Source organism: Manacus vitellinus, unplaced genomic scaffold (genome assembly GCF_001715985.3).
Source record: "Manacus vitellinus isolate BGI_N305 unplaced genomic scaffold, ASM171598v3 scaffold_61_pilon, whole genome shotgun sequence".
Classification (NCBI taxonomy): domain Eukaryota; kingdom Metazoa; phylum Chordata; class Aves; order Passeriformes; family Pipridae; genus Manacus; species Manacus vitellinus.
Window position 1 is genome coordinate 27,127 of NW_021940696.1, and position 25,979 is coordinate 53,105.

Here is a 25,979-nt window from a genome sequence, read left to right on the forward strand (position 1 = left end):
CATTGTGAATCCAGTTTTGGAATTCCTGCTGGAAGACAGAACAGGGGAAGACAACTGCCTGTGGTGCCTCTTCCAATTCGTAAGACCCTGCTTTATTTTACTTTTTATTTAAATCCTAGTGGGACTGTTTTCCAAATTTGACCTGAATTCAGAAATTTCATGCATACTAATACTGCACTGGGATGGGTGGTGGAGTTAAATATTTACTGCAAAATATGGCCTAGTTACAATCCCTTGAGAGGGATCATTTTTTTTTAAACCATGCTGCATGTCTGCAATCCTTTCTTAAATAAAACCTTTCTTAACAGCAATATTGCTTTAAAAAAAAAAAAAGTAGTAATTTGAGAATCTGAGTTTAGAATTCAAGTCAAACACTTCTGGAAGACACACTATTTCTATAACTTGCAATTTAAAGTATAATTTAATTTTTGACAACTGTCAGAAGTTGACATTTTAAAGCAAATTTATTATTCCCTAATATAAAGCCATGATAGTGCCAAAATCTTCAAGAAAGACAATATAAATAACTATAGTATAAAAAAAGAAAAATCACCACATATATTAATTTATATTATTTTTTCAAACATATATCACTGCTTTTGCAAAATCTGCCTCAAACTGTCATGTCTAGGCAATATATCAAACACCAACTACCCTTTATAACACAAATACCTCAGAGACATAAGTCACTTTCATAAATTTAAACTCACATGAGCTTAAACAAAACATTAAAAAGTGAAATGAATATTAGAAAATCTCCAGCCAAGGCTGGAACAGAAGTAAATCTTTTGGAAATGGTGCAGAGAATAAGCACAGTTGGCTTTAGCAAGAACCAGTATCATCATCAGTTCAAGACCTCCCCAACAGCCTAAACCACGTGTACAGAAAATCACAAAATCATGGGATGGTTTGGATTGGAAGGGACCTTAAGGACCATCTAGTTCCAACCCCTGCCATGGGCAGGGACACCTGTATGCATCTCATTTTTCTCTATTTTCAGCTTCCTCCTTAAGGATACAGGACTTATTATGGGATGATGCAGGGGAAGATCATTTTAGGATCACACAAAACTTGTAATGGGATGTTTAGAGGAGAAACCAAAAGTGGGTAAAAGGGAGGACCGAGATGATTTGGGGAGGAACACGCACAGAAAAGTGGAGGGATAAGAGGATAAAAGGGGCCAGCTGTGTGTGAACAGACTGCTGGTCAGTGCACTTGTCTGGCCAGATTCCTGATCTCCAGCTGCTGGACAGACCATGGCATGTGGAGGTCAACTCAAACATCTCCTTCCATGTGCTTGTGGGTGTGTTTTGGGGAGTGGGGGCAACTGGGAAGACCAGGATCCAGGAGTCAGTTATGGGATAGAGAGAGAAGCTAAACCCAGCTACTGAAAGGATCTGCATTACACATACAAATATAGGTATTTTACACTTACAGATGTTCAGCTGTTTCACAGAAAGATGGAGAGGTTTGGGTTAGAAGAGATCTGCAACAAGCAGGGACATTTTCAACTAGACCAGGTTGTTCAGACCCTGACGGAGCATCCACCACATCTTTGGGCAAACAGTTCCTGTGTCTCACAGAATCACGGAAAAGTGAGTTCTTAGTGCCTGATGTGTGTGGTCAGACATGTATATACACACATATATATATGTAAAAATGTACATATATGATCCCTGTATGTGTGTGTGCATGTGCTTACTGGGAATACATGATCAGTCTCTTTACTGCTTGGAACTGGGGCCATGGAGCTGCAGCAGCCTCACTGCTGGATTTGGGAACCCCTGGTACTACTTATCTGTGCAACAGCTCTTTGACATGCTCTACACCATCTGCTTTTTCATCACGAGTGTTTTAAATCATTTCAGAAAAGGCATTTTAATGTCTTTCTGCAGCTAAATTCCCTGAGAGCTGAAAGATAATTAATGGATCGAAAAGGGTCTGGAGGAGCCAGCGCTGGAGTATTTGCATGGAATGACATTTAACTTGCCAGATTTCTGAGGAGGAGCACTGCAAAGGTGAATAACAACTGAAGTCACTTCCACACATAACAAGCAATTCAAAATAGATTATGAGTACTTTTTAATAACAAGACAGAGTTTTACTATGGTCAAATAAAGAGAATATCTTATTGTACACACAGGTTCTTTTACAGTGCAGACCAAGAGTCGCTCCCCCATTAGGCAGGGTCGACCACAAGCCTCATCTCATCTTTCAGAATGGAGAGAAGTTCTAGTTTGTCTCAAATAACTGCTCCCCAGCAATTTCTTTCCACACAGACACACTTTCTCCTCTACCAAGAACTAGCAGACACTAACTTCTATTAACAAAAAAAATGTGAAGTTCTCATATAGTTCAGTGAAAAGTTTTACAAATAATCAAAGGGAAAATATACATTTAAGTGAAAAGAGATGGGTTTTTTCCCTAAAAATTATTTTCTAGATTCTAGAGGAAAATTCTAGATTCTCTAGATTTCTCGAGCACCCAACCCAGGTAAGAAACAACAGCTCAGGCCATGCAGACAAAATCTAAGTGATAAAATATTAGTATCAGACTCTTTTTAAATATTTTTAAGGGATCCATTATTGCTCCTTCATACTTGCTAGATTCAGCCCCAGTATCTTACAGTTCTTTCATTCAACTCAGACTGTGGGAATAACAATCAGCCAGAAAGAGTCAGAAAAAAATATCAAAAAATCCCTGAAAGAATCAGTGCTCAGTTATTACAGTAAGAGATGCCTTCATAAATCTTCAGTTGCAGATCAACCCTTCAGTTTGAGTCCAGTCACAGGGACTCAGAGTTGAAAATACACAGAAATCAGACAATACTTCATCGTTTGCTTTCTCTGTAAAAAGAATTTCTTCCTTTCCCACCTCAAGTGAGAGCTGTATTTTTACAAGTCTTTTAATGGCTTCTACAGAAACACCCTCATGAAGTAATTTGACTTCTATATATTTTATAAACTAGGAAAAAATGCTGTAGGAGTAGCAGAGAGACAGAGAGGGCAAACCACAGCCATTAGCTGAATTCTTATTAACCAAGTGAACCACAGAGGAATGGATTATTTGTATTTTAAATGTTAAACCCAAACTATTCCAGGAAAGCTTTTAGATACTATTGGGTACAAACCCTTTTTTTTTTTCCTTTTTTCTTTTTTTCTTTTTTTTACAAGTCAAAAGGACAGCAGAGAGAATAGATTGGGTAAATCCTGGGAAGTCTGTGGTAGATGACTCTCCTAAGAAAGTAGATCTGAAGGCATAACATGCTATGTAAGAAGATGCTCATACCCTGGACTTAAATGTATGTAAGATAAAGGAAGGAAATCCAGTGGGAAAAGGGACAGAATAGACAAAACTAAGTACAATCAGAAAGATGGGCTAACAGAAGTGTGAAGGAGGTTCCCAGGGCCAGGGAGGGATTCAGAGAGCAGTATGATCTGCTGGTACAGAAAACAAGGACAACAAATAAGTTACATTAAGTTTGTAAGGTAAAGAGAGGAAAAAAAAAACAAGAAGGGAAAGACATTTTATTTTTATTTTTATTTTCTACTTTGCATTTCAAAACCATGACTGAACATGAGAGACAAGAAGGACCTCACATGAAGACAGGATGAGGGTATGAGGAGACAAGTGAGAAGGGTTAACAGGGAATGTGAGACAGAGAGACACCATGAGACAGAGGAAATTCCAGAATTTCAAGGAAATTCCAAGTTGCAAGGCAGACAAAGCAAGTGTCTAATGACACAAAGATAGCAAAGAAAAGGAGAGGGAAAGGAGTAGAGGAGAGCAGCAGGGACTCCTTGGGAAACTGAGGTGGTTGCAGTTTTTTAATGCAGTTAAGAAAGAAAACTGAATTCATTAGAGGGCAGAAACCAAAAGTCCAAAGAGATTCTAAAGAGAGTGGAAAAGTTTTAAGGAAGGCAAAATCCCATCAAGGATTTTATTCTTCGGTCAGGAAAGCCAAGACCTCCAGGCAGTGAGTGTTAAAGACTTGGGATAACGTGGAACTGCAAGGACGGGGGTTTGGGAAGGAACTGCTGGTCCAACAAGGCCTGACTGAAAGAAAATGATTAAATCAGGAAAGGTCTCCTAAAATACAAACTGCCTGAACTGGGGTGATGTTTTCAGCCTCAAAAAAAATATTGTGTATCACAAAACTCAGACAGTTTTATGTGAACGTACATGGCATTACAAGTATCAGTGCAGAATGTGCCCCTCTCCGTGTCAAAGTGCTGTCATTGAAATCACAAGAGCTCAAGTGAACTTAAAATAGCAATAGAAATCATTCTAATAACAACGAGCTTCTCTCATATGTGTATTTTGGAGTCTGCTCCCACCACCTGAGAGATGCAGATTCCCTCCTTTTTTCCCAAGGTCACTGAAGGAGACAGGAGGGAAGAAGTAAGGAAGAAGACCTTTTACAGGATTTATTTTAAAATCATCCTTTAAAAAGTTTTCAAAAGTAGATAACTAAAAGCACTGAAGCACTAAAAATATTATTTTTAGTGTGTTCTATCACAGAGAAAAAAATTGCCAAGAAAGTTTTGTGTCTCAGATGTTTCTCCACACTTCCAAGCTCACAGATACTCACAGAGTACACGGATCATATTCTTTCTCTACAACGTGCATAAATCTGCATGAACAAAAAATGAAGCCTACCTCAACTTTACAGTGCCTTCAAACACAAAAAACAGTTAGAGCTATTTTCTGTCCCTTGACTGAAGTATAAATTTCAAATTATGGTGTGAAGTTGTATTGACTGTGCTTGAAAAGCAAAAAAAATTATAACACAACCACCAGCTGCTGAAGGAAATCATGTTTTTAATGGATGTTTCAGCCATATGCCAGAAAACTTCCAGAAAAATTACATTAAAATCAGACAGTCACTAGCACATACCTACAAATAGACACTGGCAAAGTCATTTTACTGATAGAATAAATTTACATGAACATAATGTATTTCCTTGTCTTGCCTTCTGCAGCATCCCAGACTGTCTCTTAATAAATTTAATCAGACCTGAGCCCGATGGACCTGCAGTTCTTGATAGATTTTTGTGTCAATCAGAACCTGAATTTCTCCTCCACGGGGAGTTTTCTTCTTCTCTAACGATCAATAAAAGACCAGTTGCATTAAGACACCCATACTATGAGTGTTGCAAGTATTGTACTTTTTATTGCTATGAGTTCTTCTTTACTTTCCTGCACTTCCCAGGCTTTGTAGTTTCAGGGTTCATGCTCATACAATCATGGAATGGTTTGGGTTGGAAGGGACCTTAAAGATCACCTAGTTCCAACCCCAGTGTAAGGAGACATGAACAACAAACATCCACATTTCCCAGGTCTCATTTGTCCCCCTCTGGAAGAACTTTGGCACAACCCTGACAGTACCAGAACAAACACCCACACAGCAAAGCACTCCATGGCACAGCAATTGGATTATTTCACTTAGATGGTTTTGAACTATAAGGACAAAGTGTTCCTATTATGGAGTCATTATGGGATACATAAATACACATAATTACACAGGGATGAGCTTTAGGCACAAAATATTTTCATCTTGCTCTTTGTGTTTTTAGAACCCAACTCCGTAAATCAAAACTGTTGCTCATCCTCCCACATTATTAAAGCGACAAGATCCTCAACACTACCTATCCTTTGCATTCCCATTTATTCCAAAGTATTTTGCAAACCATACAGTGCATTTGTTTCACACCCATCAATGGAAAGCAAGTCTCCCTGGCAGGAATTGCTGTCTGCAGCAGAACAGAACAGAACAGCACACGGCAGCACAGGGCAGGAAACGAGGAGCACCCCAGAGCCAGCTGTGACTGCTGGAGACATTTTTAGGTTGAGGATGTAATTATCCAAGCTGGAAGCTTGCCAGGAAATCAGCCAGCAAAACACAGCCTCGGTTCATTAATCCAGCTCTTTATGTCACTGAGCCAAACGTGTCCTCTCCCACCCCGGCGGGGCCGGTCCCGTTCGCAGGGCTCGTGGCTGCTGCTGATGGGGTTTGGTGCCTCCTGCTCTCCAAGCCACAGAATCGTGTTGAACACACCCAAAAAAAAAAGCTGCTCCACTTTTCTGACAGGCTTTTTCCCCAGCCTGCAGCGCTGACAAAAGATGAACGTCTGTATTACTCTGTATAACACCGTTCAAGGTCTTTTTTTATCTCTCTGTCTCTCCCATTGTTGTTTGGGTTTTTTTAAAGTATAGATTCGAAACCAAAGAGAACAAAAGTCTTGTTGTCAATTAAAAAGTCAGAAATTCAGTCAAGATAAGACACTGTGCAACAATTTAGGCTGATGACTCAGTAGGAGGTTCCTTGGGAGAAGCTGAGTCAGCACCACAGACCCAAAGGGAGTGTTATAAATTCAGAGAGAAGGTGGGCACTCGTATCAGCACTGAAGATGCTGAACTAGAACTTGGCATAACACAAAACAAGTAATGCAAGCAACAGGAAACTGAAGTAGTTGACAAGTGAAAATTAATGCCAGAACAGCTAGGTATCAGCACTGAAATTCTACATAAAAAAAACACAAATGAAACCCCACCATCACGACAACAAAACCCACCCCAAAAAATGAATCAACAAAACCCCGTTAGAATATTGAAATATCACTGTACATAGAGTATACAAGCATTCATCTTGTTCTGATGTACTGGTAACTGAACATTTAAAAAACCCCAAACCACAGAGGAACACGAAAACAGTAAAACCAAATATACATACAGCAGAGAGGAGGAAGAAACAGCCTCAGGACAGAACAGGCTGGAATATTCACTAATCAGTGCTTATGCACACAAAATTTTAACCCTGCCTGCTCATATGATCACTTCAGTCCAATTTTCACAAGCTGAAAAAAACATAAATATGAGTTTTGGGGGACTAACTCACTGAAAATCAGTATTTTATGCCCAAGTCTTTTAGACTCCTTTTGAAATCCCAGTTGGAGGTGTGTCAGTCTTGTTCTAAAACCCAGGGCTGATGATACTGGCAGATGGCATCTTTATATTATAGGATTTACAATGGAATAAACCTGAAAGGTACTTAATTCTGCCACAATAAAGATAATTAGAATCAAAGTCAATAAAAAAGAAATGTTTTGTTATGGGTATGTATTGAAAACACATTTTTCTCCTACCACACAGGTAAATTTGAAAGCATCTGATACACATTTTACCTTTTGAAGGAAAATTGTCAGAGGATATCCATGATCTCAAGAATATTAATTTGTCTTTTCACCAACACTCAGATAATAATTTTTTTTAAATATTGATATTAGCCCTCTATTTGCAGATTTGGATAATTTTTTTATATATTTCAATATATACTTGAAATTAAAAAGTACTTCTGTATTGCTGCACTATTTGGTTGATAATTGTTAGGATGCCAAAATCCTAATTCTACATTTGCACCCACAGGCTTTAAACCACTGCTCAGATTTAGCCAAGTGAAAAAACAGGTCATTCTCTCACAGACCAGACTAAAAACCAAGTTGAAAATGAAACAATAAGCTTTGGTACTGGGCAGCCTGGCTGCTAAGTTATATTTGAGGCCACTATGTGGTGACAGAACAGCTAAAAGAGAAAAAAACAAACCAAATACATTGTTTTAGCAAAATCAGAACATTGTTTATACTTGTTCCTATTCATTAAGGTATAGGTATTTTAATATTTATATACCATGAGGGCTTATATATATATATATATATGGGACATAAGTTTAATTAAATTATCAAAGCATCTGATGCATTTTTTTTCAAAAGAAATCTTGGAAAGCACCAAACGAAGCTGTTGCCCCTTTTGTCCCACATACCTTGTTTTCGAACATCCTCCACAGCAGCAACCAGCTCCTCCTTGAGGTCCTGGCTCTCCTTAGCAATCTGATCTCCTTTTTCCAAGAAGTTCTGAGTGGCCTGTTCCACTGAGGCAGCCAAAACATGAGCCTTCTTAGAGCGCCCTTTCTTCTTGCCAGACGGGCCCTTATTGCTCGTGTTCACGAGTGTTGTTACCTTTGGGCAAGAAAAACAAGATTTTTGTCAGTCTGAGTGATTCTCCAACTGCTAATAGGATCACCTAACTCAATTAACACCACTGCTGTCTCTTCCCTGGAAGGGATGTAGTGGTCACATGTATTGAATAAATAAAATTTAAAAGTACGAGATCCAGCAGCACAGCCCTCAAAAAAAGGGGGTTCCCTTCAACCTCTCTTCAGTCTGGGCTGAGCAAATCACAGCCAAGCAGCAAAAAGAAAAAGATAAGAACCAGGTATGGTAGGGCAGTGGTGCTAAAGCATCGTTTTTGTCATTGTTTATCATTTTTTAGAAATGAGTAAGCTGATAAAATGGATAGTGAACACACAAGGGGTCAGAAACCACTCAGAAATCAATTGTCCCTCGAGATAAGCACTGCCAGGGACATGGAGGTGGTGACAAAAACATCGTGGCTGTTTTCCAGGCATTAAGGTGTGAAGAGCTCCTGCTGCAAAGATTATTCAGGTTCAAACTCTTTGGGTAAGCGTTGCTTACATTATTACATTGCTTACAATATTACATTATTTCTAACTTTTTGGGGTAAGACCACAGCAGACAGCGACATCCTGTCAGGATTTAAACAGAAGGAAAATCTGCTTCCTAAAGGAATTCCTTACTGAGCTGTCAGTAAACTGATTAGAAACTTAAACCACAAAGCTTAACAACACAGCACGGGGGGTACCACAGCTTTTGGCTGGACCAAAAAGGAATCTTGCAGGACTCCAGCAGTGAAAGGCTGCCCTCTGTAAAACAGGAATACTGAACTGGGTATCATTGGGTGTTAAATGCATGAAAAAATAGCAATGGATCCATAATGCTCAGAGATCCAATTCTCCCTATGCAGGACACAAACCAGGACAGCTGAAGTGATGTACTGGTGCCCTAAGCCACACATTCACTGTAAGAATGAGGAAGAGGAAGTCTTTTGGTACCAGTGACAGAAAAACCCATGGTATATTAGCTACTTTCCCATTTTTAAAAAGCCAACGACCTAGAGCTTCATAAAAATTGCATGAAAAAATGGGAAAAAAAACCCCCAAACCTAATATCTTATTAGCATAACTCAATTTTCTGGCAGGGCTTTAAAGTCAACTGGTTTATTTTAAATATCTTACCCCACCTATACTGGTACAAAGGACAGAATGTCTCTGTCAGCTTCTGTAACTAATTCATGCAGACCTCACCCAAAATTCCGTACAATTATCAAATATATCACTTGAAAATTACCATAAGCTCATTTGGCAACCCTGTAATGATCCAGGCTTTGTGATCACACTAGGGAACCTTGCTCTCTTATTTTATTAAAGAAGCTTCACACAGCCCTAGCACAGATCTCTGTTGGAAAAACAGAACTTCACTAATTAATAGTTCAGTCCCATCCCGAATTAAGGTTTCCTTGCACAGCCCCAGCAGCACAAAAGGAAGGTGAGGATGCCTTTGCTGAAAGCAGAAAATTCTATTAGCATGGATTTCCCAATGGCAGAGGTCACGTGTGGGCAGGGATGCCTGAAGTGAAAGGGGACAGAGCTGAATCACACACTCATCAAATTAATCCCCAGTCAGCAGCTCCAGCTCAGAGAAGAACATTCCTGGCTCTGTGAATTAAACTGTCTTCCCCACAGATTTCTGAAGTGGGTGGGCTACAAGTTGAAGAGTTGTTATTCTCCCCCTGCCTTCTCTTTCCTAATTAGGTGCTCGAATAGCATTAGTTACTCAAGATTTTCCATAACCACATTAAAAAATATACATATGTTGACAATTTTTGAGGAAAATAGCAATATGCCTTTCTTTTTAATTATACTGCTGATCCTTGTGGTTTCTCACTGATCCCTCACAAAGGACAGATGCCTTGTTATCATCTTTTCAGTACAGACTGGGTGGTGAAAGCACTGAGAGCAGCCCTTTGGAGAAGGGTTTGGGGATACTGGTGGATGGAAAATTAGACATGTCCTGGCAATGTGAGTTTATAACCTAGAAAGCCAGCTGGATCCTGGGTGGCAGCAAAAGTCCAGCCAGCAGGTCAAGGGATGTGATTCTACTTCTTTCTTGTGAGACCTGGAGCACTTAGTCCAGCTCTGAGGTGCCCAGCACAGGTAAGACACAGAGTTGCTCGAGCAAGTCCAGAGGAGGCCAAAAAGATGCTCTGAGGGCTGGAGTCCCTCTGCTCTGGAGCCAGCCTGGGAGAGCTGGGAGTGTTCATATGGAGAAGAGAAGGCTCCAGGGAGAGCTGAGAGCCCCTTGCAGGGCCTAAAGGGGCTCCAGGAGAGCTGGAGAGGGACTGGACAAGGGCCTGGAGTTATGGGACAAGGGGGAATGGCTTTAAACTAAAAGAGATTTATATTTAGATTAGATATAAGGAAGTTGAGGTTTTTTGATTATGAGGGTGGTGAGACCCTGGAACAGGTTACCCAGAAAGTTGTGGATGCCCCATCACTGGACATATTCAACGTGAGGTTGGATGGGGCTCTAAGCAACTTATCCAAGTGAAACATGTCCCTGCACATGGCAGGGGGACTGGACCAGATGGTCTTTAAAGGTCTCTGCCAGCCCAAATCATTCTGTGATTCTACAATTTTTAAATATCAATGACAGAGGCTGTTGGAGTTTCTCTGAGGGTAGGCAGCATTTACATGTTTCTTTGTTTTTAAAAAATCAAAGCAGGTAAATCAAACAAAACTCTGCAAACGTGTACCTGATGAAAACCATCCACACAAATATTTTGGTTTGGTTGTGACAGGTGAAATCAGCATAAAAGGGTTTCTCTGAAATATCATTAACTATTTGCAAAAAAAAAAAAAAATATTCACTATTCTCCCATATGCACATTGTATTTTTAAGTAAGTATTACTTGTTCTTCCCAATGGCATTTCCTGAATGTGAAGAGCTACAAGTTATTCCTCTCTTCTCATACACTCATATATCACCAGCTGCTGGAAACACACTCAATGAGCTCAGGAAAGACAGCCCTGACATTTCAGTGTTTGGGCCCTTTCACTTCGAGATATAAGGCTGCCCTTCCACTCGAGTGCACTCCCTCATTGCCTCACTGCTTGTACTAATGGGATCCCCCTGAGCACTGTTTTTCAAAACCCTCCTGTCTCCAGAGGAAGTTTGTTACATCAAAAAAAAAAAAAAAATAAATCACTACAACTGTCTGGAAAACAAGAACTTTATTTCTTCATTTTTCCGAACTGTTTCTTGGCTGGATTTGCCTTTTTTGTCTCCTCCGGCATCAGGATGAAGGAGAGACCTTTCAAAATACTTTGTGAGAGAAGCAGATTGTGTTATGGGTTAAAGCAGCAGCACCAGATTCAATTCCTTGCTCAAAGTGAGGCAGAGAGCAGACCTGAGCACTGTCATGTTTGTGACCTTCTTCATTTTGACCATCCAGAAGCAGAGCAAACACGTGTGGAACTTGAAATATTCCTGGCTCTGCACACCAGAGACTGACTTTGTGATGTGGCTCTCAGTAGTGGTTCATTAGCTGATCCTCATCCAACTCCAAGGTATTATTGAGCAAAACACAGGAGAAAATGCTCTCAACAATTACTTCTTCATTCACATACAAAACAGAAAAGCAGTTAATCCAAGTTAACTGGGATTTTTTCCATATTTTTGCAGGGAAGCAGATAACTTGGGTTTTTTCCATATTTGTGCTTATTCTCCAGCACCATGTAAAAAATGGGGTTTTTTTCCCTATTACACCACTAAAAGTGTGAACACAGATGTTCTGCTGAGCATGGTTCAGTCCATAATATAACTCAGTTTTTTGATAATAACAGTTCTTCACTTTTCTCCATCAACTTGACTAATCTGCCACTGTCCTTACCCAATAAATCATAACAGCTTACATAATTAACTCTTGTAATTATCTCCCCATGATTAGCACCAGCTGTCTACCTAATTCATAAAACTGAAATCCTCTTTCTCTTCTATACAGATATTTGAATTCCTAGTGGCAAATCTAACTTTCGCCATCCACACCGAATTCCAGTGGTTTAACAGGGGTTTAACCCGGGTTTTTTGTACTCCACCCAGTTCCCTTCAGTGTTTGCAAACACCTGCTGCCTAGAAGAACCCATAAATAAGCAGACTGTTCTCTCTAATGTATAAATTATTAGCTGGGATGTTAAAAAACACCAGTTACACACCTTCCTTTTGGCTGCAAAGTACACAGATAACTCGGGCAACACTGATTAGAGCCAGGATATTTTAATCCAGTGTAGCTGGAGGACAGTGAGCTGCTCCAGTTCACATTTCTGCTGCCAAATACTAATTCCTGAACAGATTTGCATATTTCTATCCTGTCACGGTGCACCTTTAGGATGTAATTTAGAGATAGCAACAGTGTTACTGTTAATTTATATTTTCCTTATCAGTGCTCCCACCACGGGAAGAGGCCAACGTGAATGAATATTATATAAGGCACCTTTAAAGTTCTTCAGCAAGTATTCATTCCCTGTGGAATTTCTTACTACCTGTTATGCTATCAAAAAGAAGAAAAAAAAATAAAAAAGCCTCCCCACACTTAATTTCCTCCTACAAATCTCCCTGAAAAATTATCAGAAGTTTCTACAACAGACACACAAACCTGAAATATGTTCCCACAAAATATATTGTTAGTAATAAGAAGAAAAGAAAAACATAATTAAAAGAAAAATCATGGTTATGTTCCCCCCACAAATCTTCCTGAAAAATTATTAAAAATGTATACAACAGCCATAAAGACCTGCAATATGTTTTCACTGACTCTCCCACAACTGAAACAATAATCAGTAAAAATTAAGGTAACAAAATGCCTCCCCTAATGCATTTTGCTCTAATTTTTAATAACCTAGGAGCAAAACTTTTTAAATTCTCCTTTTGTAACTAATTTCTGCTGTTAATTGGCACTAAAGGACTGCAATGCTATTTAGGAGGCAAATATCAACTCCAGCTTCTTTTCTTATAACTCCATCATATAAGGAGCTACCTGGTGGACAGGAGAAAGAGATTATTTTCATGTTTTAATCATGAAAGACTGAAAGTTTATATTCCTCAGGTTTCCCAAGGATTCACTTGCTCCTGGACATTATTTGAGGTTCCCCAGAGCATCCAATTGTCAACTGGTAACACCACTGGGACCAAAACCATCTCATGGAACTGGCAGTACAAGCAACAACACCCATTACAAGATCCCCACTCTGTCTCTGCCTGGTAGAATCACAAAACCTCTCTTTTAAGAACTAAATAATCCCCTTCCTGAACACAGGTATCTGGCATCTCGTTAGGATTTTGACAATTCCAGCTTTTGCCAAACCAGAAAAGCTTGAGCAGGTGTTTAACTGGAGCAAGTGCACATCCTTCAGCAAAACCATTGGTTTAATCTGACTCCTATGAAATCTGCCTTCAATGCCTTCAGTGCAAGTAAAAGATAAAAGTCAGATTTTAGGATGTTCCTCTCTACTTTTAAGACACCGTGGTTTTTCTAAGTGCACAAAAGGGTTTGCCCCCAGTCAAGTACAACAGCTAAAGACAGTCCATAAGCCACAGATTCCCAGTATTTCATTTTTTTTTAGGTTACACTAAGCAAGTTATGCTGCACCATTTCAAAAATTCATGTTTATGACTTGGGTTAAACATGTATTTTCTGTCAACTACTTCTTCATTATGGATAAGACCAGTTGGTGATTATACTAAGATGGAAAGAGAAACAAGAATTCTTCCCACATAATGGCATAATCTTGGCAGGATGACCACCCTACATAGTTTAGGGGCCAGGACATGAACTGGTGGGCACAGGATTGTCTTCAGGGGTAGGAAATGTGGGTTTGAAGTTCCTCAGGCTCAGCAGAGAAGTGAACCAAGTCTTCCTCCCCCACGGGTGAAGAAGATCTGGAACCTTAAGATCCAGAATATTATATAAGAGGGTGGGGTGCTACACCAGTGTGTTTGGGTTTGAAATGAGAAGAATGAGCCATTTTTTCACCTTGAAGGAGGACTCACACTAACTCCAACCAAACCTGTGGTCTATTAATCACCATATGACATAAGTTCCCTGTTGCAGGCCCAGAGTTGAGCATGTAAGTTCTAGAAAGGGATGGGATTTCAAAAAACTCACTCTTTCACATCTCTCCCACACCATCTTCTAATTCTCACTCCAAAGCATCTCCCTTCTCTTCTCCATGTGTTGAAAAGGAGAACTAATCCCATAACTAATCCTGTGACTTCTGTTTCTGAATTCCCCTCGAGCTGGGTGCCTAAACAGACTTGGCACCTCCAAACCTTTGAGTCTTCCAAAGCTCTAAATCCAGGGTGCTTCTGGGCTTTATATAGCATAGGTTGAATTTTAATTGGAACAACATTTGGAGATACCAATCCCTCCTGCCTGGATCCTGTCACCATCTTCCTTCTGCTTCTCATTGTCCCAGGGAGGCAACACCACGTATCCATGGGAGAACTCAAAATGTTGAAACCAGTAAAGGGAAGTTCTTTGGCTCCAGGTATCACCTCTGTGCCACTCAGCACAGGTTAACAGGTTAAAATTCAAAAAATGCACCTTGAAACAGTAGAACATAAAGCATATCTTACCTCAGCTAAAAATAATCAGAAAGCTCAAGTCTACCTGACAATCACCAAATACACAATAGGTGGAATGACCTCAAAGTGGCCAGAAATGTCAACTTCCAGTGCAGTGTTCGATGATCTTGGCAACCACTGAGCAGTAATTGAGGATAAAGCAATTTTTTTTGCATTCAATAACTTTATTTAATGCCTCACAGTTAATAAGTTATTACTGGTGCAACCCCCCTGCTGACATCTGTTATTTTCCTTGTTAATTAAAACAGAAAATGTCACTGATGCCATAAGTACTTTTCCCTGGTTTTCTCCAATTTTAAATGTGGGGGCAAAACTTTGTTACACTACTTTTGGATGTAGAAGAAAAGTCATTCTCACCTGCAGTTTGCTGTAAGGATATAAAGCCCCCAAGAAAAGCTGCTACCAATCTACATGAATGATAAGAAATAAAAAGTATAAAATAACACCTCATTAACCCTTAATTCCTTCCAATACTGAATACAGAGCTAACAGTCAAGTTTACACACACATCACATGCAAGGTGTGAGATATCTCATTAGCTATATATTATTATCACAAAATTAAGACTTGTGGTACTTAAAGAGCATCAAAAATAAAAGACTACTGGCATTATATATTATGTGGGAGAAAATCAACAAGCAAGTTTTCATTTCCATACTCAAGAGTTATCAGGATTAATCGATCAGAAATGAAGCCACTTGGTCCTAAATATTGCAAAAGTGGGTCCTCAAAATCTCCCAAAAAAATCACAATACAAGGAAAACACACACATCTGTAGTTAAATTAGAACCAAATAGAAGTGTATTCGTACTCATGTCAAAGCACCAAATCACTTGAGAGCTGTAAAACAAACAAACAAAAAAAAAATACCAAAAACGTACTTGACATCAAACTGTCTCCCATTTGGTCCAAAGGCTTTATTTCTCCCAGTTTTTAGTAGAAAAGAGAATAAATTCAAAGGGTGTCTGACTGATTCAAGGAAGATACTGCATTTAACCACATGAGGGCACACCTCACTAGAGGAACCGTAAAACACTCCTGAAATCCCTGGATTCCTGGTACTCCGTGCTGTAGTACTGAATCCATATGAGATTAGTCTCTGCAAACAGCACACAGTTTTTAAAGTGGAATTCCTAGTTGGTATTTAACGTGCCATTTTCTTGACACTTCCTGTTGGTTTAAAAACCTGCTAGCAATCTTAAAAGCAGCAGTATTTAGGATGTAGTTATCAAAGGAACTCGACCACAGCAGAAGTACAACAAGTTGTACTGGTTAGGGGTGAAAAAAAAAAAAAAAGAAAAAAGAAAAAGAGAGATGGCAATTGCTTTGTGAGTTCAGCAGCTTCTTCTGACCAGTTCAGGGGTTGTGGACTCTCCATCCCTGGAAGTGTCCAAGGCCAGGCTGGACGGGGCTTGGAGCAACCTGGGACAGTGGAAGGTGTCCCTGCCCATGGCAGGGGGTGGAACTGGATGGTCTTTAAGGTCCCTTCCAACTGAAACCATCCCATGATTCTATGATTATGATGAAGGAATAAAACACCTAAAAGTTTTATTTCCTCCCTTACCAGATACTGCATCGAAAACAGAAGCTTTGGTAATATCTGTCTCTCTAAAGGGTTTTTTTCTCCCATGATTAAGACATTGTACGAGGGGAAAAAACACAAAACAATTTAAATAACCCTTAAAAGGATACTAAAATAAGACAGCAGGCAATTCTAAAGGCAGGTAGCAAGACATTTAAGCTTCTCAGAGGCAGAAGGAGCCAAAGAAGGGACTCCACGGGGTGCCCTCCGTTAGCTGTGGATGAAGACTCGCTCCCCCAGGGCAATGTTACTGTTTGGGAACTCTCCTAAACAGCGTTTAAAACAATCTCATACATCACCAGAAACACAAGGAAAACGATTCCCAGGAGTTTCCCTTTCAGTTAATGTGAAGTACTGTAAGGGAGGGAAGTAAAATATTTGACATGTGCGGTGAGTTAGTGCTCCGGGTTCTCTGCAACAAGTAATAGATCTTTTTTTTAATGAAAACCTTTCCCATAAAGAATAGCAGAAAACAGAAGTAAGAAATCTTCCACTCTCTATATACACAGATTAAACCAAAATTCCCCCAAAATGGATACTATCTAATTTTCTGGGAGTTCTATTTTGAATAGTATGAAGAATAATGAAATTAACTCATTCTTCGTGTCCTTTTTTTTTTTTTTAAGTAACAAACAACTGCAGAAAATAAAGAAAATTATTTCAAAGTACGACCAAGAAAATGAAGAAAATATTTTTTTTTTTCCAAGAGGACTGTACAAACTTCTTCAAAGCCAAATGTGCACAGGTTTGGGCCAATATTATTACCTTGTTCTATCAGTACTTATCCAAACAAAAAGAAAATTAATTTAAATGAAGTCACAACTCTGCAAAATACACAGAATTACAGAACGATTTGGGTTGGAAGGGACCTTAAAGATCACGTAGTCCAACCCCCTGCCATGGACAGGGACACCTTCCACTAGCCCAGGTTGCTCCAAGCCCTGTCCAACCCGGCCTTGGACACTTCCAAGGATCCAGGGGTAGCCACAGCTTTGCTGGGCAACCTGTGCCAGGGCCTCACCACCCTCACATGGAAGAATTTCTTCCTGATATCTAATCTAAATCTACCCTCCTTCAGCTTAAATTGTTTCATCTGAGACAGACCAGATGAGACCAGACTATTGCTTTTATTTTCTTTCCCCACCCTTAACAAACCAATTCAGGAATCCAGTTTGGAGAAAGAATGACTTCAGTTATGGAATTTGAACAAAGAAACACTGCTGATCACGAATTTTCAGATGCATTTCACTTTCAGTCACCCATTTCATGGTGATCACAATCTCCAGACTCGGTGCAAGTACACAGGCAGAGGGAAATAACTGTTTAAGTCTTTCCATTTTACTTTGCCAATTGTTTTAGTTCTGTAGGAATTTGAAATGCCACCTTGAAAGAATGGCACAACAGCATCAAATGTCACACCACCACCATTCTGTTGCTCTCATGCTCATGTTATGAACAGCACAGGAAACCTTGGTGAGCCTGTAAACATAGAGCACCTATAAATTCTCACACAAAAAGACAGAAGAGATCATTCTTGTGCTAAACCCACAAAACCAGCACAGTGTGAGTTTGGCCTTCTTTCCCACGACGTTGTTCTCCAATCTCATGTTCTGAATTTGTTGTCCACCAGGACTCACACTCCTGCAGAGCAGTCCCCAGTCAGCCTGTGCCCACCCCATGTTGTGACATCGGGTTACTCCACCAGAGAACTTTACATTGGCTTTTGCTCAGTGTTCCTGGGTTTCTGCCAGCCCATTTCCTCACCTGCTGAGACTCTCCTCGTGCCAGCCCCAGTTTTTGAGCATATCGACCTTCCTCCCAGATTGGTCTGAAAATTTATTGAAGGTGCATCTCAGCCCAAAGCACAACATCAGCTTAGCCCCAAGCCCTGCAGAATTCTCTTGGCAGTTGTTGGGCATCAATCTTCCACCACCTCTATTGAAGTCTAGCCAGTTTTTGACCTCCTTAGTAGTCCACAAACCCCCTGCACACTGTAGAGAGGTTTACAAGGCAAAGCCTGTATTTCATCTGCAGTCAAGACCTTGACAAAGCCCTCAGTTCTCTCTATTGTGTGCTTTTTGTACAGCAGTACAGTAAAGAAATCTTTCTTAAAAAAGAAGAAAAACACAATTGTGTTATTACAAACAATTTGTGTGAGAGACTTGACAGAGTCTGTGGAAAGACTACTTCGTTTCTTTTGGGGTTTTGTTTTTGCTTTTTCTAATACCAGCTGACTGAGCTTTCAACTTATTAGTATTCAGCTAAAACGAGATTCAAAGCTGTCTTTTGATGGTCGGACATATGGTGTACCTGCAACCACAGAACAACCACCTCACCCATTTGGGCTGGGGATCACATATCACTTTTCAGTAGAGCACATCCCATGCATCAAAAGGGTGAGGTGCTATGCTGGCACTCAAACACAGAATCACAGAGTGGTTTGGGTTGGAAGACCAAAGAGTTTAAGCTAGAAGACTTAAAGACTATTTCTTTCCAACTCTTTGCCATGGGCAAAGACACTTCTACTATCCCAAGAGTCTCCAAGCCCTGTCCCACCTGGTCTTGGATATTTCCAGGGATGGGGCAGCCACAGCTTCCCTGGACAACCTGTGCCAGGGCCTTACCTCTCTCACAGCCAAGAATTTTTTTCATAGTACCTAACCTAAATTTTTCCTATTTCAATTTGTGCCCATTACTCCCTGCCCTATCAATACAGTTCCTGATGAAGAATTCCTTTCCAGCTTCCCTGGGGGCCCCTTCACACACTGAAAAGTTGCTCTGAGGTCTCCACACAACCTTCTCTTCCCCAGGCTGAACAGCCCCAGTTTTCTCAGCCTCTCTCCATAGGGCAGGTGCTCCAGCCCTCTGATCAACCTCCTGGCCTCCTCTGGTCTTGCTCCAACAGTTCCATGTCCTTTTTATCTGGGGACCCCAGAGTGGGATGCAGTGCTCCAGATAGGGTCTCACAAGAGCAGAGAAGAGGGGGAGAATCCCCTTCTTCAACCTGCTGACCAAACTCCTTTTGATTTCTTTAATTTCACTTCAGAATTTCCTCACTGGGGTCCTGCCATGGCAGTCAGTTGCTAATTGAAAAAGCTCGTTCAGAGACAGAATTCCAGACATGGCAAAAGAGAAACCGCCTTTGGTCAAACCAGAAGCAAGTGCTGGCTTTGTCCCAGGATCTGCCAGGAACAGAAGCCATCTCTGTCCTCCTTCTGCTGTTCTAGATTTTCTTGTCAGAAGAACAGAGAGCAGCACCATCGTCCCACACAGAACTAACAGCTACTCCTGTCCCACACATTCCACAGACAGATCTGCTTGCGCAGACATCAACATTTTTTTCTCATTGTCTGTCTCAACAAAACCATGAGCAATACACCAAATTATCCCTCTGCACATGGCACCTAAACCTTCCTAATCACCACAGCATTAGGCATTTGCCTGCCTACCTGATAACTGAATTTGGGGTTGTGTTTTATTCCCCCATGATAAAGATCAGATTGCTTTCCCCTCCTGCTGCAGATTAAACAGTCCTTCCCAACCCACTGTCTCTCCCCGTTACCACCGTCGGCATCGATTTTCTGAACAGCAACACAATAACTCTGGATTAAACTTAACCCCGCGGTGAAGGAAAGAACAAAACCACAAATTGGAGGGAAAATAACCTCAAACTGGCAGTGACAGCCAAGGAAAGTCTGAGAAATGTAAAAGAAAAGAATCTGACATATATTCCCAGCACTAAGTGGCAACGGGCAGAACAGAACAGCAGGTGCCAAAGAGAAGCTGGTCTGTCTGAAACACAAAGTGACACGAAATTGGTTTTCAACTCCTTTTGGCACAGGCAAAGACACACCAAATAAGCTTTTTTATTAAAACCTGAATGCATTAATTAACGTTAAATATATGGACCTCAGGCTGTATTTGTAAGAATAAGCTATTTAACAAGGATGTCATCCTTAATAGTATATAATTCCATATTCTATTTTTACACAATTATGTCAGTAGGCTATTACTGCTAAAAATTTAAAAAAAAAAATTTTTAGATCTTTTCAGTCAGCTTCTTAACAAGCACCTCTAAACTGCATTCTTTAATTATTAAAAGAAAAGCCTTTTAAAATGCCAAAATTCTCCAATTTAACTGTAACAGAAGAGAACACAAAGCTCTGGAACATAACTTTCCCCTGCCACTAAGCACTGCTCAAGCAAAGAATGGTCATTCTTCACAAATGCTATTTAGACAAGCTGAAAACCACCCAACAGAGTCTTTGAGGATGCAGTTCAATTTCTTTGCCTTCAGGGCAGTGCACAGAGTCAGGAAAAACTCTACACAAAAAAAAAAGGAAAGGATTGACTCACGAAAGTCCAAAAATTTGCAAATAAATGCAGCTGAATGCACAACACGAAAAGCTTGAGGCACAGGGAATGTGCAACAGCTTGTAAAAATACTACCCACAGTATAACCAAGGAGACTCAAGAGACTGGGAATAGAGATATTACAATTAGCATCTACAAGTGGAACTGTTTGTGAAGTACCACAGCCAAAGCAGAGAAAAGTATTAAAAGAACAAGCATTTGGTGAAACTAAACACAAAAATCCTTCCACTCTGCCACTTGAAAGCTTGCATATCAGGGCAAGCACTTCCACTGCTGTTTCAAGGGGTGTATTTATCCTTGGGTTGGGTATTGCTTGTGCACTTTTATCTTAGATGTAATGAATCTCTTTTATTAACCGTGGTAATTGATTGAAGTTTCATTTCAATATGAATGCACCTCCTGCTCTGTTTCTAGATAAGTTCCCATTTTGGCTCTTTGCTGTAAACTATATGAACACCATTATCAAGGAAAATACAAAAAAAATTATTTTCCTTCTTTTTTTTTTTTTTTCATTAAGCACATGGTTCTGAGTTGTCACATTCCCTCATAAATGTAAAGAGAATTACATTTCTATAGTATAATAGATTAACCTATGTACACTCTGGAGAGAGCTAACAAAAGGCCACTTTGCTGTTAAATCACTACAGAAGATAATTCTGCATCACTGAACACAACTTTCACTAAGATTTATTTATCAAGGTAGATTCTATAATTTGTTATTTATGGGGATTACCCACAGGGATGACAGGATGATGAGCTCAGCCTGTAACTGAAATCAACACTTTCTTTACTGCAAACGTAGGAAGCTGTGGAGGTGTGACCAGGATAACAGAGATATAAAAGCCTATTTATTTTTGATTGTTATAAAACTGTACTTGAGCCCAGACCTGCAGTGGAAAGATTCACTTCCAGAGGTGTTGATGAATCCCTTCTCCCACAGGAACAGCTCTGATCTGCAGCCTCAACAAGGATCTTTTTAGGCAACAGCACTGGCCCATCATGAACAAGAGTGGATGGCTTGCAGCTGCTGATCCTGCTACACCAGCAACCAGAACCACACTGGATTTTCCCTGGGCTCAAATAAATTGTCTGATTCACAGATTGATTGAGTTAAACTCTTGCAAAGACCACTATGGCCAATTACTATGAATTTGAAATTAAGCATGTTTTCCTTACAGTTTTGCCTGAGTACAAATCACAGAATCACGGAATGGTTTGGGTTGGAAGGGACCTTAAAGACCACCCAGTTCCAACCCCCTGCCATGGGCAGGGACACCTTCCACCAGACCAGGCTGCTCAGATTTAATTTACATAACAATGTCCTGTTACTCAGCACAAGTAAGAGCCTTTATGCAAAGACTGGTTGTATCACTTCAGTGTTTAGCTACTCATCAAAAATTATGATCTTGCACTTTTTCCATTCAATATGTAAATCTGGGTGCTCCTCCAGGCAATTTTCTTTGGTACTCTTGACATTTAAAATCAAATAATGATAGAAGGAGCAAATGAACTTTCTTACATTTAGTGCAGGACAACACAGTCAGACTCTGTTTCTATCTATTGAAACACTACATTTAAATATTCAATCAGGATTGCACTGCAAGCTGCTTTTGCTCTTCTATTCCAATTTTTATTTCTTCTTCCTACTTTTAGCCTTGGGTTCTCTCATTAAAAAAAAAAAAAACAGTCAACCTTTTCTGTAAACACAAGTTTTGATGACAGAGCATTACTAAAAGGTGTTTCCTAAGTAGCAGCAATAAGGATTGAAAAGTAAAGGTCAGTCTTACAAATTACACTTATTTAGTGGTATTTATTAAGTAAACCCTTTAGTATTTCAAATGCCTATTTTTAAGCTTGAAGGCCTTTGTGAAGTGAACTGGTTTTCCATTAAATTTTAAGCCAAATAAATGTCATTTACTGCACTGGCAAACCGTCAGAAAGGTGGCAAGAGGTTTTAGAAGATGGTGTGGGAGCATAATTTAGAAAAGCACAGGCCTAACAAAGGTTGTTTCGGGATCTGAGGTTTTGTTTGTTTGTTTTTAGGACTGAACTGGAAGAAAAAATAAGGAACACATCCTGTGGAATACCCTTTTTATAGGTTTGATCAGTTCTGCATTACACAGTGCCAGTGATTTGTATCCCTTTGAAAACTAAATGCAGTTTAGATGCAATTAGGTCATTAGATCATATTTGACATCATTTCATTTGAATTTTAGTTTCACCTTATCTCATGACTCCTGAGAAAGAGCAGAGAGACTGCTCAGTGCCTATGTTTCAGCCAAATAAAATTATCAGCACTCTGAAACTTCAGGAATTATGAGATTCCTGAAATCTCTACCCTTTACCTGCTTCAAGTGGTTACATTCCCTTATAAATGTAAAAGGAAATATAATAATAAAACAATAATTTAAATAATTTTCCTAAATAATAATTTAAGTAATTTTGCTAAATTATTTTTTTTTTTCAGCTCGTTGGTCAGATTGTTTCTAAAGCAGGAAAACACCATGCCCAGAACGCAAAAATATATTAATTTATGCTGATTTATTGAAAGATAATCCACAACTTCAAGAGACACTTGGAAGAAAGACAATCTCACTGCACTTATCTCAGCAGTCACACAGGTCTGCAACAGAGGGACAATGCTCAGAAATGCATCAACAGAGTTATTGAAGTTATTAATTTGTGAGGAAATTGCTGCTGGTTGACAAGAAACTCTCTAAAGCTTTGACAAACATCTAAACAAACATCTTGAAAACATCAGCAATTAAGAAGGATGAGCCTACAAAGAACAAACAACCTGTCTGGAAGTATTTATACGAAATTAAAAATGGGATTATAGACGTTGAATAGCAGGAAATGTCTCTTTTCAGGAGGATAAATAGACGTGTGTGCCATAGAAGAACAATTATGAAGATTTACATTTCCTGGGTGCCATCCTCTCTTATCTCATATTCGTGTATTCAAGATTTGTTGTTATTGTTGGTTTTAATAATTTGAAACATTTTCACCCACGACTGTAAATACAAATTAATTAAAATATAATCAGGGGGGAACGGATCCATTCTTAAGGAACTAAATCAACCCAAGACAACACCCAGAGACATCATCCAGTATTAGACAGAAACTGTTTGTATTAATACCTTCAGATTTTTCAGAAGAATTAGAAGCTGCTCAGTACTGGAAGAGCCATTGGTATGTTTATTCTCCCCCAAAGGCTTGTTTGGAAATTCAAAATTCACAGAAAATTTTGTGTTTGGTTGCTTTTTTTTTTTTAATAATATTGACTACAAAGGACATATGATAGAATTAAAGACAGAATTAAATTAAATAAAAGAAAAATTGATAGTACAACATAGAAAAAAGGGGCCAACAACAAAGCTTGCCTATAAAATGAGGATTTGTCATTAAATGACAGTTGTTGTTTTACAAACAGGATTTACACAAATACCTTCAGTATTTCCTGCATCTGTCACTACCAACCAAACATGAAGCTTAAATCTAAATAACCTTATGTTTTTTACACAGGCAAATGCAGGTGGAAGTGAAGTATTTGAGAGGCTTAAATATTCCCTTTTATTCATAAATGAAACTGGAGCCACAGCAAGGACATCAAGTCAGACAACCTCAGAAAATTATCACAGAAACCCACTTACATTTGCTAAATATTTCTGGCCAGAATATGAATACAAGTAGTTAAATATTTATGACCTCTTTAATACAATCTGCTATAAATGGGAAAAAAAATTATTAACTTTAATATTTGATTGCACAAGCAAAGTTTTCACACCTATTAACTTTTTTAAACCAGAATATTTCCCGTTGAACCACAGGTGCTCTGAAGGATGTTGTCCCCATAATAGTCCAATGTCTTTGATAAAATGTGCAGCTTCAGCAGCAGGCTGAGAAGAGACTGAAGTCCAAATATGTGACATTATTCATTAGGCTCATGGTGTTGATTCCTGAGCACCCCGTAATGAATCACAACTTTACTTTGCTTTGCTGAGACTTGAGGGCACAGCCTGCACTCCAAGATAAAGCCCCTGCTTAAAATCCCGTTGCCACAGGAAGAACTGCAGCTGATTTATCTCAAAAAGATAAATTTCCTGATTTTTAAGAAGGCATTAGGTTGCTTATTAGTCTCAAACTTGAGCACCAGCTCAGGGGGAAGCCAGAACTTCCTTAGCAAGAACATCAGGCTCTTCCAGACTAAGTGGGAAGGACTAATTTCTTAGGAGAATAAGAAGCCTCAGTGCTGACCTGAACCTGTGCAGTCTCCAAAAATAACAAAAATGAAAACCTACACATACACACACTCCAGGAGCACATTCCCTCTCACTGCTTAATACAGAGAAAAGAATCACCCTTTCAGAGACAGCAGAGAATTTGCACAGCAAAAGGCAAAACATGATGAAGACTCCCAAAATATTTAGTTAAAATTTCATTTCTCAATATTTCTGATCATCAATCTCTGTGTGAAGACAAAGTGTGGTTGTTGATTTTGGCCCAGGCCTTGATCCCCATCCCACCACTTAATAAAAATCTTACAGTTTTCTTAGAATAGCAGAATCTGACAATCATTCTCTTTTTAAAGGAAAATGTCTTGAGAATTGAAATGAGAGAAAGTTCAAAAAAAGCATTGTAACCTTTTGTCCTTGCTTTATGACAAAAATCTTAATACTATGCCTTGTGTTTGTTCACATCCTTTTTTTTTTTCCCCAGGAAACTGCTCACATTGTAGTCACAACCTTTCACAAACCCCAGAATAATATAACTCAATAACAAATGTAATTAAAATGTAGCAGATAAGATCCCTGGACTCAAGATCTTCCACACAGACCATCTCTGCTCATCAGTGTCTCCATTAGTTTTCCTACTTCCTCTTGGGCCTCTGATAGAGATCTTGAAGTGAAACAATTCAGCCTTCAAATTCAGCACAGGACATAGGGAAGATACTGGAGAATTCCAGAACAATTCTGGCATTTGACATATGAATGAAGTGGAAAAGAAACAGATGGATAAAATAAACTCTTATGGTAATGAAATTAATCAAAACTAAAGCTGACCACAAAGAAGCACAGGGGACACTTGCTGCATTTAGGGATAAAATGGGAGACTAACTTCAATACTAAAAATACCAAGGTATGCACTGTGAGGAAAAAACAAGGATACAAAACAAAGCTGTCATTGTTTCAAAATGATGCTGTGAGTGGCACCACACACTGATGGTCAGAGAGGAAAAGGCCTTAACAGGAGAAAAACTGAAAAAAAACAAACAGGCAAAAAAATAGGTGTGGAAAGGGTGTAAAAAATATCTGGGCTGACTGTAAAATGGCACCAAGTTGCACTAGGGGAGGTTTAGATCAGTTATTTGGAAAAAGTTTTTCGCTGCAAAGGGTTGTCAAGCACCG

At 39.4% G+C, this 25,979-nt stretch overlaps 1 protein-coding gene across 1 annotated transcript in view; it reads right to left on the bottom strand.

The window, feature by feature from the left end:
- The window catches only part of LOC103767490 (catenin alpha-2), a gene marked incomplete at its 3' end in the record, with an annotated part of 99,920 nt that overhangs the window by 18,113 nt on the left and 55,828 nt on the right, over window positions 1-25,979 (bottom strand). Inside the window, exon 3 of the mRNA XM_029963705.1 lies at window positions 7,820-8,015. Coding sequence (XP_029819565.1) covers window positions 7,820-8,015 — 196 coding nt within the window. The remainder of the gene's footprint in view (window positions 1-7,819; window positions 8,016-25,979) is intronic.